This window comes from Chelonoidis abingdonii, chromosome 3 (genome assembly GCF_003597395.2).
Source record: "Chelonoidis abingdonii isolate Lonesome George chromosome 3, CheloAbing_2.0, whole genome shotgun sequence".
Taxonomy (NCBI): domain Eukaryota; kingdom Metazoa; phylum Chordata; order Testudines; family Testudinidae; genus Chelonoidis; species Chelonoidis abingdonii.
Genome location: NC_133771.1, coordinates 85,552,753 through 85,570,855, shown reverse-complemented (window position 1 = coordinate 85,570,855; position 18,103 = coordinate 85,552,753). Strand labels below are relative to the sequence as shown.

Here is an 18,103-nt window from a genome sequence, read left to right as displayed (position 1 = left end):
CAATTTATGATTAAAACTCTACTATCTACACAATATCCATAGACATAAAATGTAAAAACTTAAATATCTTAGAAACAGTAGCCAATCAATTGTTTTAATTGTCATATTTGAATTCAGCACATCAAAATACATAATAAATAGCACATTTTATCTCCGAAGCAGACAACTTCTCAAAAATTGTAGACCAGTGTTATCTGCTATGACTTGGCTGTGTGTAAATGGTTTTGAACCTTTATGAAATAAAGGTAAATGTAAGAGTTAAAAGATTTTTCTACTTGAACTCAGACCAGGAGTTTGCCTTTGCTTTTTCAGTGAATTATTCATAAATGGCTTGGCTACACCTGATTCTTCTTGCTGGTGTTTCTTGTTGCATTCTACAGTTGTATAAAGTTATGTGCACTCAGGGAAACAGGTTGAAGCTGTATGGCCAATTGTGTTTCCATAGATGTGTGTGAAGTCAAAGAATCATTTTCAAGCATCAGAAGCATCCTATTCATCAATGTTTCAGGCTGCCCTGTGTACCCATTCCAACTCCTGCAAACCAGGTGTCCTCCAGAAACATGCAGCAGTTAAAAACCAAACAAACAAACCCAAGACTCATCTATGTTCAGTGTGTAGCAGAACCTGACTTGCCACACTGGTGACTATCTTTCCTGTGTCACAATTACCAGCATTGCTACCTCTGCCGCTCATCTTTCTGCCCTGGATTTATTGTATTAGACAATGTGGGCGAACTGTGTCTGTGCAGTAAAGGATGCCAGTGTACTCTGTTTTGGACACTACTACTTAGAATTCTATCAAGAAGAGTTAAATCTCCAGGATGCTGCAGTAAGAAAACAAGATATGGCCTCTGCCGCAGCCGAAGATTAGAGTGCCACATTCTCAGTGTCTGTGAACACCATGGAAGAAAGGGCCTTTCCTTCCTAGCTCTATTCCTCACTCATCACTGTAGTATCCAGATAGTTTACAAACTGTTTATGCATTTAACAGGTATTATTATTATCCTAGAGAGTAGAGCTGGTTGAGAGATGCAGGATGTCCCCCCACCAGGGCCGGCTCCAGGGGTTTTGCAGCCCCAAGCAGCCAAAAAAAAAAAAAGCCGCGATCACAATCTGCGGCAATTCAGCGGGAGGTCCTTCGCTCCGAGCAGGAGTGAGGGACCCTCCGCTGAATTGCCGAATACTTGAATGTGCCACCCAGCTCCGGAGTGGCCGCCCCAAGCACCTGCTTGCTAAGCTGGTGCCTGGAGCTGGCCCTGCCCCCCCAACTTTTTGTGACAGCTTTTAATTGGAGTTTTGAATCTATGAAAAATTTCACCCTGCTATAAAATGGTCAAAAAACTGCAAACATTTTTAATGCAAAAATGTCCACCTAAGTATCAGCATGTTTTGCCACTGTTACTAGTCAGCATGGGCCAGCGGACAGGGGACTAGACTAGGAGGCCTGAGCTCCATTGCTGATTCTGCCACTGGTCTGCGTGGGACTTTGAGCAAATCACTTCCCCTTTCTGGCCTGTGTCTGTCTTGTCTACTTAGATTGCATGGTTTTAGGGGCAATGACTGTTTCTTATTCTGTGTCTCCGGAGTATGTAAGACAAAGGAGCTCTGATCTCTTTTGGGATGTCCAAGCACTACCGTAATACTAATTCTCTCGTTACACACAACGAAACTGAGACATGGAGCGATTTAGTATGTGACTTGTCCCAGGGCACACAGGAAGCTGTTGGGAATAAAACAGACTTTCAGTCCTATGCGTTAGTGACTAGGCCATGCTTCTTCCTTGAGGAAGGGCCCTATTAGAGGGATCTCATGCAACTACTAGGAGGTATCCAAAAATCTTAGCCCATTCCTATCCATGATGTGTGAGTTTCCATTTCATAAGTACATTCTAAGAGGGCAATGCATCATGTTGCAATGCAACACAGTCTTGTATGAACTCAGACTTACAACACGATCATGACCTGACAGTGTAAGGTCTAGAACAAATACAAGAGTCTAATTATCCCAAATGCTAGATTTGTGATACCCAGGATTGGCTAATGTATATAGGGTGGATGGCAACCTTGTGTCTACAGCTAATACAGGTATGTAAAGAAAGCCCTGGAAGTGTCTGACTTGTGAGTAAGAACCTCACACCTCTTAATAAAATGTCTGCCCCATCAATTGGCACTATAGAGTGCCATAAAATAATCATATTTTCAAGTTGCTCTGAAATTTTTGCAAGATGACGTATCTGTATGTGATGGTGATATGTGTGGTGTTCATGTTATTTATTTAAATGTGTCCTTCCACTTGGCTCATGCTGCCCATACAGCCAAGAATCTCTTATCAAGGGACAAAGAAAAAGGAGACTTTCCAGAACAAACAATCCCCTCTAACCTTAACTCCTGACATCCAAAAAAGAGATTAGCTATGAAATGTGCCTTTTCAGGTAACCTTTTCAATAGAACATTGCATGGCATGACATTATCATCAACCCTTCTCCCTGTGTGTTGGGAGAGATGGTCATCTTATGACTATGGTCACAGTTAAAAGACACATTCTGAGAACAGAAAAGGAGGGAAAATTTGTCAAATTACTTGCTGCAGTGTTTGCTCACCTGCATTTTTAATATGCATATTTTGTTTTCTTTACAATTTGATGGTTGAAAGAAACAAGCAAGAATCACGAGCACACTATCCCTTATTTGCGTATAGAGGTTAAAAACTACCCAGAACAGCTGCAGCAGGCTTCAACAGCTGGAGATTTCTTGAACTCCAAGGTTCTGCAGCTCAAAACATTTGAACATGAGAAGAGTCAATACACAGATAGACTGAGGCTCCAATCCTGCAAAGGAAACCACCTGCATAGATCTTAATGTCTGGGCAAATAACACTGAAGTCATCAGAACTCAGCACAGGCATGTAGATCTTTTTGCAGAACTGGGGCCTGAGAGCGTATTGAAAAACTAAAGTGTTCTTAAGAAACTGGGAAATGGGCACAAACTGCCTCATTTTGTGTCTGTGTGGTGTGATTTAGCTCCAGCGAATTAATAGTTGATCCTTTCCTGAGATTGAGTCTGGAATTATTGGAACTTTCTGTGTGTCATTCGGGGTAGGCTAGTATCTGCACAAGACCTAGTATAGTCCACCAGGACTAAACTGTCATCATCTTGGTTTATTCAGGGGTTATTTGTACCTTCAACTCTTGCTGTTATTGGAGTCCAGGTTTTAAAAGCTGCATTTATTCTAGAGATTTGCTTTTATTACTAAAGGGTCTTTGTGGTCTATCAGAAAACACTAAACCTGGGGGAAACACATTACAGATCTACTTGCATATCAGAGCTTCTGTAACTCCTGGTGCTGGCTAGAGAGGGACAAGTAAGTTCGTATGATCTGACTTATCACCCTGGCCAAGCAGAGTGCAGATGGTATCCAGTAAGATTCCCCCTGTAACTTGCCTGCGTCTACTGACAATATTTTTCTATTCCCATCCTTGGCCGTCCCCCAGTTGAGACTGCCAGTAATGCAAGGATCTATGAGTGAAATCTGCTTCCGTTAGCCAAATCCATGTGCAATGGCAAAGCTCCTCTTGAGTGGGACCAAGCCGGGTTTCTCCCTGCATGCAGTGGTTTGGGGAGGTGGGGGGTGATAGCCTGGTAGCAGTTCGGTTGTGGAGAAGGAGTTCTGAATTCTAGTGAAGAAGCAGCATCACACCGGGCCTCAAAGGAATGTTTTGGGAGGCAGAGGTGGGAATGAAAGATACACAGTACCCAGTATTTAAAAGGTGCTTAAGGAAAAGGTGACACAGTGCCTCAGACCTACTCTGAATGCAGAGAAGCACCAGCCCTTCCTGCTGTACAGACACTGACTTCTCCTCTTGCTTCCCTCAGCTCCCAGAAGCTGCACTTGGACTTTATAGGTGCCATGGCATCCTCTTCTTAAGTAGCGCTGTCCTTACAGCTGACCGAGAGGGTATGTTTTACCACAGCAACAACATGCTTTGGAGCCTCCTCCCAGCACAGCTGAATACATACTCTCCCTATCCCTCCCCAGGCTCTCCATCTTAGACAAGGGGAAGTTGTCATGTGCTTTGCCCCTTACTGACCCGGAAGGGAGTAAGATCCTTCTTTAAAAAACAATAAGCAATCATGTTTGCTGGTATCTCTTGCAAATTACAAATGAAATCACAGGCATGGGAAATTGGGGCGGGGGGGGAGAACTTGCTAGTGCATTTCCCAGCAGGAAGTTCATCCCTGCTGAGCTATTCCTGAAGGGTCAAAGGCATCTATAAAGCCTCCCAAGCTAGCAAGCAGCTGCTCTAACAAGCATGAGTCAGCACCTGATCTCCAGCAGATCAAGTTTCTGACTCTCCACAGGAACTTTTAACTCTGGAAGAATAACAGGAAAAAGCTATGCCAGGAGGCTGCATGTGAATGGCATTTCCTTCTCCCTTACCGGCTTTGATCATGCAATATGTTACAGAGTGTGAGGCCTGTGTTTGCATCTAGTGGACGGACTTCAGAAAGAAGGGGAGCTGGTCCCTCCATCACAGGGACAATGATCTACTGAAAACCATGAAAACAGACTGCTAGTTCAATGCTTGCATTGTCTTGTGTGGGCTTCCAAATTGTGGCAGCCAAGCAGGGGTTTGAGCAAATCAAAGAGAAGAAAAAGAAAACTATCAGTGATAAAAGCTAAGCCCTTGTAGGTATTGCATGGTCAGGGTGAAACTCCAGCCCCACAGACATCAATGACCAAACTTCTTTCACTGGCTTCAACGGGCCTGTATTTTTCCATATTAGAGAAAGCTATTTTCTTTTCTGTAATTGGAGATCCCTGGTTTATCAATGCCTTCATCAGCTTCTGTAAGACAAAGGCGGCCTTTTTTTTTTTGGTTTTCCCCACAGAGAGAACACAAATAAAGCTCAACAGAAGCATTGGGCCTGATTCTGATTTCATATACACCAGTGGCTGTCAGGAATAGTTCCGTTGATCTCAGTAGAGTCACACTGGTGTAAAATTGGAATAAAGTGAGATCAGAACTGGGCCAGGTACATATTGTTTTAATTTTGAGATTTAGTTGGAATAATTTGTATCTGATTTATTTTTGCAGCTGGTTGGTGTGATTGTAAATCTAATGAACTGTTAAGGTGGCTAGAGCTTTTCATATGGGCTTTTAAAAAATAATGCTATTTAAATTTAAATACATTAAATAATACAGCAAAGAGAAAGGACCTGATTCTTCTGTAACACCAGTTTTACGTCACTGTAAGACAACTGACTTCAGTAGAGATGCTCTTGAGTTACACTAATGTAAACAGGAGAGGAATCAGGTTGTTGGTCATGTTTGCAATTAAATGTAGTAATTATAATGTATTTATACAGTAGATAAGCTTTTGGTTTTGGTGCATCAGTTCAAATACAAGACCTTGGTGTGTACAGTCAAATAGGTTAGCCGGGAAGCCAGTACAAAAATCAAAAATCTTGATTTTTAAAAAAACCTGGCAGATTCAAGAGATCATTAGTTCATAGTCTCATGGGCAGAGGACAAAAACTATTGCCAATGTTTGATGTGCTTCTTGGGCATAAGATAATTGATGCTGTAGTAATTACACAAGAACTATGCACAAGGAACCTAGAACAGAAGAAATAGTATAGCAAGAATGTCAGAGTTATTGCCATAGTAAGTGGAAAAGAATCTTAGAATTCAAACAGAAAGAAGCTGGCAATTTTCCTAAGAAACAGTTATATCATCCACACCAAAGGCTTGTCATAGCTGCCTCTGTGGGTCACTCCCACAGAAAGAATAGAAATCACTAAACAAAACCAAAGAAGACACTGCTTCCCTGTTTCTTGAGGACATTCAGAATTCTATTTACAATGCTTGGATCAAGAGGAAGTGACATGCGCCCACCCAGACACTGACAAGGTAAAACACACAGAGCAGCAGACACAGGTTCCATGCAGCACGTTCCCCTCAGGCCATTGCAAAAGGTGCTTTTTTGAGAACAGGAAGTGGCTTTGTGATAAGAAAGCCACTGAAGTTCAGAGACCGTAGTCACTGTCATCTGTCCAGTGGTTTCTGCTCATCTGTCCTAACCTCCTTCCTACATGTATGTTGTTTTCATTGGGAGCGTTAGCTTGTGTGGTTGGTTTTGGTTTACTATGCTTTTGGTGTTTGAAAATCAAACAGTGGAAACAAAGTCCATCTCAGACTAGTGCACTTTTACTATGTTCATTGCCCCAGCAGCACACTCCCTCCCCCACCATCTTTTCTCCACTTGCCAGTTCCTAGGCCTGTGCTCAGGGAACTTTATGCTTCATAAAACTAAATTCAATAAAATAGACTCTTGATGTGATAGTGTAATAGTATCCCAGGGGATGGCTTAGAGCAATTGTATTTTCAGTTGTTGTTAAGGCATTTGTGATCTGAACATTGAAGAGAAAGGGAGTTCTATCAACACCTGGGCTTTAGAGCGAGGTTCTTGGTGATGGACTTCATGGCAATGCACTAGGGGCAGGCACATGTCCACACTGTACAAAAACATACAAAATGGTGTTGTCAAGATGACACACTTGTATAATTGCATATCCTGCCATTTGGTTATGCCTTGCGTGGAACACCCTATAGCTTCTATTGTATTTTACTGCTTGGGTCCTAGAAACAACAGTGTTAGGAGCTTTAGAAATGCCTAAGGTAGGTAGATAAATACAGAAAAAGTTCAATAGTGAGGATCCTTTGACTTTCAAAGTCAATTTGTTCTCTGAATGTACTCAATATAGTCATGTAAGTAAGGTTTCTTTGAATCATATTGACTGTACTGGCTTATTGTTACCTGAATTCATTCACATGGTTTTTCTCACTAAAGAGGTTTATTCCTTTAAAATGTCAGCTCGCCATTTGCATTCACGCCAGGTGATACATACCTGGACTATAACTTCATTGACCAGGTTATTGCTGTATCAGACATCCACTGAACAGAGTTTTGTATTCAAATAGAAGACAAAGGTTGGAGTGCAAAGGTTGGAGTGGTGATGTAAAGGCTAATCCAAAGGCCAGTAAAGTCAAAGGAACGACTCTGTATGGGCATCTTTCCATTGGCTCGTGGAGTCTCTCCACTTACTTCAATGGGTTTTGGATCGGGCCCTTATTCCCTGTCATTTTTTCCTTTCCCATAAATGAACAAATACATACGCAATGTACAAACCCGCGTTATTTTAGGTTTCTAATTGTTGCCTGAGAGTCTCCTCTGTGAAGTATTATTTTTTCAGTCCTTGTAAAAAGCAAACTAAAAAGAAAAAACTAACTTTTTTGTGCCAAACGTTTATGTCTGTGTCTGTGAATCACACCCAGAATGTTGATATGCTTCATCTTCTGTTTCCTTTCCTTGGAAACCACCTTATTCTAAGATGATCTGAAATCTCAAGAAGAACTTTTGTTTTGGGTGGCAGTAGATGATCAGAAGGTATCATTCAGAAAGCATCACAGTAAAAACAACATACACTGTATAAGAAGGAAGGAAAGAAGCTGTGGTGCTCAAGATACACAGAACCTTTCCATTTGACTCATGCTGTGTTCAACCTGCTGCTTTTAACCCAGCCTCTGTGCAAGAACAACCTGCATATACAGAGGAGACTTTGACTTTGTGTGAAGGATAAGATTTACACATTAGGTTTCCACATAGCTCCTGAGTTAGCATTGCTCATCTAGGGAACCTAACTGCACCATCCCCGGCCCCTCTGTATTAAACACTCTATATTTATCATACAGCATTTTCTTTGCTCTGGTGTGCGGCATCTACCATTTGCTTGAGAGTGTTGGGCAGCTGGTGTTAAGCACTAATGACTTGCTGACTGGTCTGCAAATCTTACAGTACGTCATGGGTCTGTTCAGGCTGACCAAGTCTCCATCATTTTATCAAAAGATTGTTGTTAACCTGTTTAAAATAAATATATTTGTGTGTGGCGTTGGGGGCTTTTTGTTTTTCTGATCCAGTAATAAACAGCAACAAAAAAAAGTACAAATGAATGCAGAAATGGGAGTCTTGTTTGTCAAACCTTTTTATTAGGCAAAATATTTTTTAACCTCCATGATATATTGAGCCCTACTCTTGCAAACACTTATTACCAGGCATATTGTTTACTATTGTAAATAATCCAACTGAAGTAAGTGAGTCTACAGTACTACATCAGCCGTAACCATTCAAATCATGAACCAGGTCCCCAAAATCATAAGATTTTTTAAAATAATTTGGGAGGGGTTCTTTTTAATTGCCTTCTGCTTTCCTAGCCATGCACTTGGAGCATATTTTCAGGCTTTTCTCTGTTACCATGAAGGCTAGAAATATAGTTTTAACAATGAAAGCTGGGATTCTCATTTTATCACTTGCCTCAGGGAGTGAGGCTTTAAGAGACCACCAGATATTATGAGAATCATGGTAAAAGCACAAGAGCTGGCAGTAGTGCATTACTAACCAGTAATGTGAAGAATGGGACCTGAATTTGTAGTCCAGAAAAACAAATGGCTGGACAGACAAATATATGAAAATTCAATGTTTTTGGCTGGGTTTTCACATCTTTCGTTAGTGCTTTTTTTTGCCAGAAGCGGTGAAGAATCTTTTTTATTCCTTCAATATTTTGCATATGTTTGTACACTTACTTTGTTTATTAAAAGCTGAATGGGAGAATATGAGCTAGATTCTGCTCCATTAAATCTGCTCAACTCCATCGGCTTCACGGAGTTGTGGGGGAGTGACAGAGCAGTGACAAAAACCCGCTTATTGAAGTTCAATAATAGATGCTAGAAAAATTGTAGAGAGTAAATATTTAACCATAACAGTGGGAAATTGCCTTTCTTTAACATACAACCCTCAGTCCCAATCTTACACTCTTCACTCCTGGGAGTAGTTCTTGCACATCAGGTAGTCCCATTTGAAGTCAGTGGCACAACTTGTTTGAGTAAGGGTTGTACTAAGACAAAATAATAAAGTGAAAAAATTGCTGTGTCTTTTGCAGGGTTTGAAAAATTATTTTCAATGTAAACAGCAAAAAGTGCTTGGTGTTTTTTGTTGTTTGTTGATTTGTAGCTCCTCTGCAGATGAGTCACTTGTCCTCGCTGCCTCCAAGACTGGATACTGTTGACATGCAGTCTCCAAGAATACGTGGTAGAAAACGAGGAAGACCCCCACTCCATTCTACTCCGATGAAAATGGCTGTTCACAATCTCTATTCAGCGCCATCTGGTTCCTTGCCAGTAGTGAAGATCCCAAAGAAGAGAGGAAGAAAACCCGGGTACAAGGTACATAAACTCAACCCTGCCACTCCCCAGGTTCCTTTGCCATTAATGATTGTGCCTGATGCTTTAGGATATAGTACAATAGATTTGAAATTTGAAATTTAAGATAAATGCATCAAAGGCCTTTGTGGTGCAATGCAATAACAGAACAAGGAATTCATCAAACTGATTTAAAAAGTGGGAGGAAATTGCAAAAATGTTGAAAATGTTTTCATTTGGAAGTATTTGAAAATAATCTATTTTTCAAAAAAAAATTGTGAAATTTTATCCATATTTTTAGTGTTCTGATTTTTTTCTTCCCTCACCCACTTATTTTTCTTTTTCAATGAAAAAGAAAAAGGATGAGAAAAGATGAAAAAATGGGAAATTGGGTGAAAAAATAGAAGTTTCCATTAAAATAACTTGAAATTTTGGAAAAATTGATTTTTAAAAAAGAAATATGTATTTTTGGAGAAAAGGCCGTTTTTCGATGACATTTCTTTTTTTGAAAAACTGTGACCAGCTCTCAATGCAATTTACAGCTAGGATTCCAGGGTAGTGCACTGACAGATCTCAGATAATTTGGAGTTTAGAGTGTTCCCAGAATGAGACTCCTGAAGATGGAGTGTGTCTCTATCCACAAGATGATATCAGCACAGGCAGGAACAGTGCCAGCTCCCCAGGCTTCAAACCTGACCTACAGAAACCTCTTCTAGGAATAGAAGGATAGTTCACTTTCACTCTCCATGCCTTCAGCTTCTCTGCTGAGGCTGCCAGCTCTGCTGGTAGTTTGTGTCATGGGGACAATTGCCAAGTCACAATTGAACTAAGACCACAGACTTCATTTAATCTAGGTGAGGAGAAAAGATTTAAAACCTGTTGCTGGTAGTGAACTGGAACATTATGCCTTAGGATATGTCTACACTAGAATCATAAGTCGGCCTATATTAGGTAATTACAGCCACCTCAGTATTTACTGCAGTGGTTCATGTCCATACTAATCTCTTTGGGTCTGTGGTGTGCGTCCTCATCAGGAGCACTTCCACTGACCTAAGGGGTGCAGTGTGGGGAGCTGAGATCCAGGCTCTCAGCTCTGTTGGCAGCTAAGCCTGGCTGCTCCACAGGCTCCCAGCGGGCTGGCTGCCCTCCTGCCCTCCACTCCCCGTCCCTGCCAGGAGGAAGCCACCCAGGGCTTCTCACTCTTACTCCCAGCTGGGAACGGGGTCTAGCTGCCCAGCTCTCCAGGGGAGTGGGAACAGCTGGGCTGTAGCCGCCCAACTTTCTTGTCAATTTCACGGCTTTGATGTAAGTAACGCAGTGTCTACACAGATGCTGCCTCACCCCTAACTAACTGACATATGCCCTACGCCTCTCGTGGAGGTGGAGTTATGATGTCGCTGTAGTAATATAATTGTCTGGGTAATATATAATTAGGTCGATGTACACTGCCTTATAGTTACCAAACTATGTAGTGTAGACCAGGCCCTAGTGAGGACAGCCTCATCTTTAGTTCTTGCTATGAAGACAGTAGACCAAATTCTGCACTGAATTGTGGGTGAGGGGATTTGGGCTGCTGGTGATTATCAGATGTAGGTCTTTATCTCTTCTCCTGCCAAGGAAGAAGCTGCATATTTGTAGCTAGCCACCAAGCTGCACAGTGGGAAGAGCATGAATAAGGTGTTGTGGCAAGGAGAATGTATCCTGAAGAGTAAAATGAGCTATTTAGTTAGGTGGAGGTTGTTGGCAGCAGATTGCTCTGTTGTTTTCTCAGTGAATTTTTGAAGGCAGGTAGGTGTATAATTCATGTTTGTTATTCGTGTTACTTTATTTTACCCAGACAATTATAGATATGCAGCCTGTTTCTGAAAGATTGCAAATTGCCAAAAGTTGGAAAATAATATACTGCTAAAGATCCTAAACAGAAAATACAGTGACTCCTGTGAACAAGTAGGGACTTTTTCAATCTTTTTTAAAACAAAGCCCACGTGCTGGTTAAGTCTCTTCCTGGGAAACTCTTCTTCCGCCGTCCTCTTCTGGGATTTTGTCTTAACAAATATATTTACATAACATAAGGTTCACCTCAAGCTTTCTTTCCAGGTCTGGTCGCTTCTCGAGCTCCCACTTCAGGGCTGCTCAGCCCTCACCTTACATTCCCTCTGCTCAAGCTGCTCACGCTTCTTTTATATCTGGGTGGGGTAATGAGCCACTTGGCTCTGTGAGTCAGGAGAACCCACTCAATCCTTTCCAAGCACAGCCAACAAATGATAACAAGGCCAGGTAACACTGCTAGCCTGTTACACCTATGCACCAAAGATCCCACCTACAGTAGGAAATCCTTGGTCTTCTATGCCTCCCCAAGGCTTCCTGAATAATGTTATTCAACTCTCATTACATGTGCCTCTTCTGTTATTTAATACTGAGACACCTCAATCAAGCTGGGGCCCCATTGTGCCCCATGACAATCCCTGCTCTGAAATGCTTCAGTCTAAGGCACCAGGGGCCTGATCCATACCCCATTGGAAGGATTCCTGTTGACTTCAGAGCCCAGTTCAGAAAGGACTTAAGTATGCGCCTAACATTGAATTCAGTGGGACAACTCATGTGCTTAAAGTTAGACACATAATTAAGGGTGTTACTGAATCAGAACCTAAAAGAGGGAAGGGGAAGATCTGGAAGATTTGTACCCTCTGCTACTGCTTGCCTACTGCCTTCTGTCAGACCTCACCAATGTTTGATGTGAGGGGTTGAGGGCACTGTGGTGCACTGGATCCTCATAAGGTCCTCTTCTAGCTACAGGTGCCCAGCCAGTAGCAATCAGCCGTGTGCTGTGCTGCCTGTTGCTCAGACCCAATGCTGCAGGAGGCTGCCCTCAAACCACAGGGCCTGGCAAAAATCCAAGCATCATGCCTTAATCTGAAACTGCCTGGTTTTAAGGCCCCCCTCCCTTTGATGGCCCTTCATATCCAGTCTCCTCCCTCTCTGCCATGTTCTACCTTGTTCCTATGACTATGAGTGGCTAGATAATACTTAGTCCTGCCATGAGTGCAGGGGGACTGGACTAGATGATGTCTTCAGGTTCCTTCCAGCCTTATGATTCTATGACACCTTCCTCGTCTTCCCCATCCATCCATCTTGCCCTCCCTTCCCAGGATTTGCCTTACTAGATGTGGAGAATTTTCTCCTTCCTCCCATACTAATCTTACCATAGCACCTTGCACCATCTCCAGGGCCTCTCTCTCCGGCCACTGATACCTTCTCCTTCCTTTGCTGTCTTCTCCCTGCTCTCACCATGCATCCAACACCTAATTTTTCACTGTCCTGTCATGCGATTGATTCAGATTTTTAAGTGGCCATCCAGAGTTCCGGGTGCTGCGTGCGCACACACACACACTAAAAACAGATTCACGAATGGCTAGAGAACATCTCCCAAGTCCTGTCCCAGTTCCCATAAAAAATGTTCCCATTCACCTTTTAAGATTTCACGTTATTAACATCTTTGTGAATAATGTAAGCGAATGACAAAGTAGTATTAAACACAAATCCAGCTCAGTTACAGGCTTTGGTGCCTGCTATGGAAATACTGAAGGATTCTATAGTAACCATCCAAAATATTGTAGCAACATTATTACAAGTAGTAGTGTTTTGAACAATTACTGTAAGATGTGGTTTATTTATTTTAATACGGAATAACTAGCCATTTTCCAATACACTATTTATTGTTTTATTTAAGAGTTATTATTTATGTGGTGCCAAAAGGGTGCATAATAAATACCAGTGTATTATGTCAGTACCCTGGAACTGGAACTTATTGGTTGTTTTATGCTAAGTATTTATTAGTAGCAACATTTGCACCCTTGCAGTACGTTTATACCAAAATCTCCAAATGCTTTCCAGTGCTTTGATAATAATAACTCTGCTTTACAGATGGGGAAACTGAGTCACAAGCTGGTTAAATTATTTGCCCAAATATCACAACAAGTTTGTGTGCAGAGTTGGAAACAGAACCCAGGCCTCCTGCTGCTACACTAGCTGGCTACCATTTTTTAGAACTGTAGCATTGCATTTCAACTTTAATCTGAAAATGTTCTGGAGAATCTATTTCTTCATCCTATCCTTCCCCTCCTCGGACTGTAGCTTTACCAAATACAGAACACTTTCAGCAAAGAGATGGAAACAATAACAGGATCTGAAACAATGGAACTGCAAAGTGAGTAATAGTGGCACTGCAGTTAGGAAATATATAATGTAGCTAATCCAAATGTTTAAAAAAAATTGGCTTTTCAATGCCTCCAACCTTATTGAAGGGAGAGTTTTGTCCCCAAGAGATGTAAAGCATTGCTGCAGCCAAAAGAAATCAAATAGACTTGTTTCAAATCATCTTTATGTACTGATTCTCCAAGGCATTAAGCACTCTATTTATTATACGTATTTGTCTGGCTTGCATCACTGCAGCAAATGTGCACTACACCATCTTTAATGTATTTATCCTCACAATACTGCTGTGAAGTAGGGAAGTGTCAGTATGCCCATTTCACAGATGGGAAGTGGAGGCAAAGAGAGGCTACGTGACTTGCCCATGATCATACAGATGGCCTCTGGAGGAACAGGGAATTGCACCTGGGTTTCCCAAGTTCTAGACTAGTGCCTTAGCATTCCTTTATTTCTCTTTCCAATCTCCATTCACTTGCGTAGGAGTTGAGGAGTCTAATTACTCTGTCCAAGTCCTCAGCACTTTCCACACAGTGACACCTTCAGGGACAGATCCTTAGCTGTATAAGTTATCCTAGGCCCATTGATCTGCTCCTCCATTCTGACTGAGCATCAATAAGAGTTTTACATAATTAGCGGAGGATGGTCTGGCAAAAAACATTCCCTCTCCTGGGTCTCAGTGGCTCCACATTTGCTGGCAGCATTAGGAGAAGAAAGAAAAGCAATGAATTGGAGATCATTCATTATTTATGGGATCTGCTTTTACGCAATCGTTTCTGGCCTTCAGTGTGTGTGATTGGCATCTTTAGTGACAATGCTATTTCTTGATGTGGGAAGGACAGAAATAAGACGTCTTTTTCTAGCTGCTGGCTTAAGTTTCCAAGGTTGACATTCACAATTGGTAACATTCAACACATCTGGCCTCATGCTATTTATTTGCTTTATAGGATTTGCACACCAAAGCAATGTTTCTGCTAAGACTCTGTGCATACGATGTCCTCTGCTGAAGTGCACAGCTCTCAATAAAAACACACTCGGAACGCCAGTCAAAGATTACATCTTGTGATGCGTAGCTCTCGCATGATTTAATTAGCTCTCAAATTGTATGACTTTCTGATACCATTAGACTTCTATGCATTTTTTAAAGCGACTCCATGCCCAAATGGCAGACAACCAACTCTATATAGCAACCAGCGAGCTGCATTATTACAGAACAGATGGACAAATGCTTTTTGAATTTTAGCAAACTATGAATTTACAGCCTGGATTAAAATATATTTTTGACTGAGATTTGAACAACAAAGACATTTTATCATACACAATATAGAACCTAATGACCCATGGACTTTTTTTACATAGACAGCTATTTCCTTTTAGTGTCAACGTGTTTCGAAAGTCCCATGCCCCATGTCAACATGCCCCATCATCAAGTGAGATTTTCTCCCTGAGACATTGCTCGTTCTGTGTCATTCTTGTTCTAAGATTTAATCTGATGTTTTCCTCCTGTTTTAAACTCTTTTTCTTTCTCATTGCAATGACTATTGCCGTAAATTCATATCTCAAGTAATGTATAGGGTTAGACAGGTTCTGGTATATCTCACTTTTTTTGCCCTGGACATATTGCCCTTTCACTTAACCGGAACAAGTACCCTGTTGGATGCAGTCTCTTTGTACTGCTGTCCTAGTCACTGTAGAAACATATCAGAAGTGATGTCTCAGCTCCTTAGAGGTTTTTAAGGTCAGGCTTGACAAAGCCCTGGCTGGGATGATTTAGTTAGGGTTGGTCCTGCTTTGAGCAGGGGGTTGGACTAGATGACCTTCTGAGGTCTCTTCCAACCCTAATCTTCTATGAGTCTATGATTAAAGCTGTGATACAACTCATGACAAATGATGGTCTGAATTGTTAATGCTGACACTTGACGCATAACTCATTCCAGGTCCATGGGTGTTACTGCAGTATATGGTAGGGTATGTTTCCAGTATGGCTGAGTGAATTACTGATTTTTATGGGAGGGTTGGGAGGGAGGTGTCACAGACCTAACCAAATAATTTGATTAAAAATTTGGTTCCGTTTGAATTGAAGCTGAATTTTTCCTGTTTTTCTTGCTGAAACGATAAAAAAAATCATTTCAGGTTGAATTAAATGTTTTGTTTGACCTGAAACAAACATTTTTCAGGTTTTTGCTTGATGTCAATTTGGGGGTATTTTTCATCCTTTTTATTTGCTTGTTTGTTTTAAAGAAAGTCGTTACATTTCAAAATGAAACATTTTGAAACAAAAAGTCAAAATATTATGTTCCAAAATGGCTGAAAGATACTATTTTGACTTTTAAAATAAATCTTTTTTTTTCCTGTACAAAATTATTCACTTGATTCAAACCCAAATTTGCAAATAAGTTTTGGCGTCCGAAAAACACACTTTTCATCTAAATTACTATTCACTGAAAAAATTTCTCCCAGCTCTAGTTTTCATTACCTTCTAGTTGAAGACCTCTGGCAATATCTCTAGTTTGTGTAAGGGCCCATGCTTGTTATCCCACAGTCAAATTGACAAAGGTGGACCCTTGAACCTATTTAGTCAATGAGCCCCATTGACTTCAGGAAGCCTCCACGTGGGAACAGGTACCACCTTGGGGAACCAGTTGCAGAATTACAGCCATAAAGCCCAGTTCTGCAACCTTTCATGATTACTGAATAGCACTTATTCATGTGTATGATTTCTCTGAAACCAATAGGACAACTCATGAGTATAAGCGAGGCAATGTGAGGCAAAGTTGCAGAAATAAGCGCTTGCTATTACTTAGAAGGGGGTATAAATTTGCTTCCCTTGTTCTTCAAAGAGTAGGAATTCCTAGAGGAAAAATGTGTCACCGAAGTGTCCAAAGTGAATACCAGAAGTTTAGGGAGGATGGTCCCTCATTAAGGGTTCTGGACTGAGAGTCAGGAGACCCAGGTTTAATTCTCTGTTGTGCTACAGCCTTCCTGCGTGACCTTGGGCAAGTCACTTATGGTAACACTTTCTAAGGTACTAAAGTGACTTAGCAGCCTAAATTCCATTTTCAAAAGCCATTTAAGAGCTGAAGTCTCACTGAAAGGCAATGGAACATAGGGTATGTTTACACTGCAATTAAAAACCTGTGACTGACCCATGCCAGTTGGCTCAGGCTGCAGGGCTGTTTAATTATAGGGTAGACATTTGGGCTCAGGATGGAACCCTGGCTCTAGGACTCTGCAAGGTGGGAGGGTCCCAGAGGTCCGGCTGCAGCTTGAGCCTGTAGGTCTACACTGCTGTTAAACAGCCCCTCAGCCCGAGTCCGAATCAGGTGTCTAATTGCAGTGTAGACATACCCTAAGGCTTCTAATTGCCTAGATCACTTTTGAAAATGGCACTTAGACTCCTAAGTCACTTAGGCATTTTTTAAAATGTTACCCTTAGTCTCACTGTGCCTCAGTTTCCCATCTGTAAAATAGGGATAATAGCACTTCTCTACCTCAGAGAGGAGTTGCAAGGATTGTGAGGTGCTCAGATACCGTGGCTAGGAGGGCATATAAGTACTTAAGATAGATAGACAGACTGTTGACAAAATAGACCGCATGCTTTTGTATGTGCAGACTTTTTAGGTGAAATCTTGGCCCCAGTGAAGTCAATGATAAAACTCCCCCTGATTTCTGTGGGGACAGGATTTCATTCTTTGTGTACAAAGGACCCAGTCCTATAAACATTACTCAAGCTAAACGTCCACTGGTTTCAACTGGTCAAATCTTGACCTCGTTAAAACCAGTAGCAAAACATTAGCTCCATCCCTGACAAAGCTCTGGAAAATTTGTTCCTATGTACTGAACATTAGTAACAATACATATTTTGGGCCAGAGCCTCAGCTATGTCTTTGTTGCGCATGTGAGTGGGCCAGAGGAGAGGAACATACTGCAGATGGCTTCTGGCAGCAGCGCACGCTGGAGAAGTCTGAAGCCTGCTCTAATCTGAATTGTCTGGATTGGCTCAGGATCCATTGAAGCATTCTACATTGTAACAGAGAATCTGCCCAGAAAACTAAGAATGCTGGCCCTCTCTTTCGGTCTTAATTCTCAGCGTATGGTGGCATAAGTAATGGGTTAGCTATATGAATAAAACACCCCGTGACTCAATCCAGTGCCTTTCTTTAAGGCTAAATGTACAGTACCACTTATGTAAAATGCTCACTGTCATCAATGACACTTATGCGTGAATAAGAAATATACGATCAGGGCATGGATCTAATTTACATACTGTATCATCTATTGGATTGGTTTAACTACTGAACAGCCTGCCCCTGAATCATTTGCTCTGACGTTTCCACTACCCTGTTGTCATAGTGGTTGGGGCATGGTTAGCTATATTCCCACAAATCATTCATGAGCTTTTCATTTTGACTCTGTACATAAAACATATCTGAATGATTTACAGGGAGGATTTTCCATATATTCTACACCATTTCAACACATTTGCTCTGACTGTCTGGCTCACTCTGTTTTTCATTTTTCTTCCACATCTGCCTTATTTTCTGCACAAACTCACTGTCCATCATGGGTTTCGTTAGATTTCCAGTAGAACAGAGTCAGCCCAAGATAAGAAGAGTGTTGGTATTAAATATTCAGAAACT

The 18,103-nt window shown here is 41.5% G+C and overlaps 1 protein-coding gene across 1 annotated transcript in view; it reads left to right on the top strand.

Annotated features, from left to right (window-relative positions):
- The window catches only part of SCML4 (Scm polycomb group protein like 4), a 119,125-nt gene that overhangs the window by 40,263 nt on the left and 60,759 nt on the right, over positions 1-18,103 (top strand). Inside the window, exon 2 of the mRNA XM_075063428.1 lies at positions 9,067-9,278. Within this exon, the coding sequence (XP_074919529.1) occupies positions 9,078-9,278 (201 nt within the window). The 5' untranslated portion in view covers positions 9,067-9,077. The remainder of the gene's footprint in view (positions 1-9,066; positions 9,279-18,103) is intronic.